The 3134-nt window shown below is 34.2% G+C and overlaps 2 protein-coding genes across 2 annotated transcripts in view; one reads left to right on the plus strand and one right to left on the minus strand.

The window, feature by feature from the left end:
- The window catches only part of LOC106879338 (cytochrome P450 3A21), a 113051-nt gene that overhangs the window by 30044 nt on the left and 79873 nt on the right, over nt 1-3134 (plus strand). The gene's annotated exons all lie outside the window — the stretch shown is intronic.
- LOC106884158 (cytochrome P450 3A19-like) overlaps nt 2631-3134 on the minus strand; it is an 8113-nt gene continuing 7609 nt past the window's right edge. Inside the window, exon 4 of the mRNA XM_014935392.2 lies at nt 2631-2991. Coding sequence (XP_014790878.1) covers nt 2908-2991 — 84 coding nt within the window. The 3' untranslated portion in view covers nt 2631-2907. The remainder of the gene's footprint in view (nt 2992-3134) is intronic.

Here is a 3134-nt window from a genome sequence, read left to right on the forward strand (position 1 = left end):
ATATGAATAGATCGATTAAAATAGAAAATGAAAAAGCATAAAATTTGGTATCACTCGAAAAGCATTTAATTTAGATAGAGAATATATATATCACACTACGGCACTCCGTCGGTTACGACGATGAGGGTTACTGTTGATCCAATCAACAGAACAGCCAGCCCGTGAAATTAACGCGCAAGTGGCTGAGTACATCAGACACGTGTACCCCTAACACAGTTCTCATATCTGGAAATGGCGCTCGTGGCAGATCTTCCAGATCGCTCATCGCCTTCCAGCGGTGTTCGTCTATTTTTGAAGCGCCCGTGCCACTCAGAATATCGCATACGACCCATTGCCTCGTCGCCGTAAGCTTGCCGAAGCATGCTCAATGTCTCTGTAGCAGATTCCCCGAGTTTAACACAAAATGTTACATTAGCTCTTTGCTTCTATCCATGACAAAATCGCAAACTACAGCATACACGTGATCAGACATGTCCAACATCTAGTCTGAGACAGAATGGCCACTGCAAGCCCATTGTAGAAGGTTTAATGTGGTATATAAATGCACAATTCTACTAGCTATTACAACGGAACTACTATTAATTTTAAACAGAGATATTCTTCACATCTGAACTCATTTAAATATGTAGAGCATAGCAAATCCACACATCGCTAGACAACCACATACACCATCTGATAAATATAAAAATACCCCATAGGATATTCTGGGCCATAATAGATTCGTTGTCCTATACCAAGGCCAGCGCTCCGCGTGTGAACTTTGCTTGAAGGAAACCCTCTAAATATTAATTCATGATTCACCACAATTACTCCATAAACAGCACAAAGCATTCTCTACATGTATATATAAGTTTTATTAGGTCCAAATGCAAGCAAAATCAACACACATAACACTTGCCTATAGTCACGGTCGTTACAACATACGCACGTTTTTTCTCATCCTTCATCTATCAGGAAAAGTTTCTTAGAAGCTACCTAGCTTCAATAATCTTTTAATTTTTAATTTTTGATTCTTTAACTTTTGTGCATTTAATTCATTTATCCATTTAATTGTATTTTTAATCCTATATATACTCCCTTATATAGACTCATCTATTTTAAACTATTTTTAGCCTTCCTTACTAACCACTGAACTAAATATTCTTTCTGACCACACCGGACCTAATAGCCATAAATACCTTCCTCGTCCACTTTCCTAAAACCTTAACGCCTGACCTCTCACCGCGAACTGACCCTAACGATGAATAATATTGACATCTTACCTTTGTCTTTATTTTTGATTTTTGATTTTTATTTTACTTTCGCTCTCATTCATTCTTTTCTGCACCTATCCCATTCCTTTCTTTTCTCTGTCCTTTTCACTCTATATACCCACTTGGATAATTTTCATACTAGCTAACCATTTAATCTATTCCTTCAACATGAGCACAACGTTCAAAATGCTGCCAAAATACTGCCTGTATTTACCTGGGATTATAGTTCAGGACCTATACCTTCACGGACCAACCTCCATACCATCTTGATGAACTGTGAACTTTATTCTCCTGTCTGTATTATTCTATCTACCGTTTTACTCTCTATCCTTATATCTACTATTTTATTCCTTTATAAACTGTAAATTCCCCGTCTAGAACTTTCATACATACTAAACTTGTCTCTGATGGCGGAATACCTAGTGTATGGAGACGCTAACCTATTACTTGGGATATCCATCCCAGAAACAGCTGTAAGGCAATTATATTTCGTCCTTTTATTTGGAGGATTCCAAACAAGATTTCTAATATAGATTCTTCATATTTTGCTCATAACTTACTGGCGTAAGTTTGCGAATATGAAAATAATACTTGTATATGGTGTAGTATGTGAATTTATGGAAAGGAATCCCATAAAACTCAACAAATTTGTTTAAAATGGAGAAGAGAAGATGTTAAAATGTAAGAGAATTTTAATTCATGCAGACGATCATTTCGAACAGCATGATATTAAAATCATGCAAATTCATGGTTGAATAGAAATAATTAAATTAAATTAATTATATATCACTGTTCTCTTCAGTGCAAGAAGTATAACGAAAAAGATTTTCAAAGGACTTGATAAAGGAAATAGCAGAGTATAATTTCGGATGTTCATATTTATCCTTATGAGAAAGAAAGAAGAAATGTGAGTCTAGTTAGGTATAAATTAAAACTAAGGCAACTAACGGTTATTTGGAAATATGCGTGAAAAAGGTTTTATGAGACGTTCCCTCTATAGAAGAGTGAGATAAGTAATTCTAACTCCAAATAAGTCGTGAATGAAAATAAGTTGTATAGAAATGTCCAGTGGAAAAGCATAGCTATATTTGATACACCACACTTAGTATTGTTTCTAACTGTCAGGTTATATCCTAATTCAAATATAGCTATGCTTTTCCATTGGGCTCTTCTATACAACTTTTCTTTACATACACAACTTATTACGAGTTAGAATAACTTATCTTCTTACTCTTTTGGAGCAGAGAGAGAGGGACAGAGAGAGACAGTGTGTGGGTGAGTGTGCACGTGTGTGTGCAAGAGAGAGATGAGAAATAATGATGTGCGAGGTAGGAAATGTAAGAAAGACAAAAAAATAGTAAAACCGTTAAGAATGACTAATAAAAATAGAAATTTATTCAACTTTGTAATGTCAACTGTAGAAACGTTGCTCTCTGATAAAGCATATACGAGATTTGTTTTTAAAGTTCAATAAAATATATGCCAACAAAAAATTATTGTTAGAAGAAAAGGAAACATTATTCAAAATATTATCTTTACATTTTCGACTTTTATAATGACGCTTATTTTTTTAAATATTACATTACTTTACCAATCAATATTTATATCGTATATAATTTTACAAAAGGGTCATTTATTTGTGCAGTACTTAAAGTTATTTTTTCAATCTTCGTTCAAACTTCACCCAAATTCCGTTTTTGGCAGCCAGTAAGACGCTGTTGCTTAATACAAGAGGGTCCTGGAATAGAGAAATCGGCATGTTATTAAATCATGTGGCAATCATACAAATATTTATATATACACGTGTGTGCGTGTGTGTGTTTGTGCGCGCATGTACATATACATATATACATATGTATATATATATATATATATATATAT

The sequence above is a fragment of the Octopus bimaculoides genome, chromosome 26, assembly GCF_001194135.2.
Source record: "Octopus bimaculoides isolate UCB-OBI-ISO-001 chromosome 26, ASM119413v2, whole genome shotgun sequence".
Taxonomy (NCBI): Eukaryota; Metazoa; Mollusca; class Cephalopoda; order Octopoda; family Octopodidae; genus Octopus; species Octopus bimaculoides.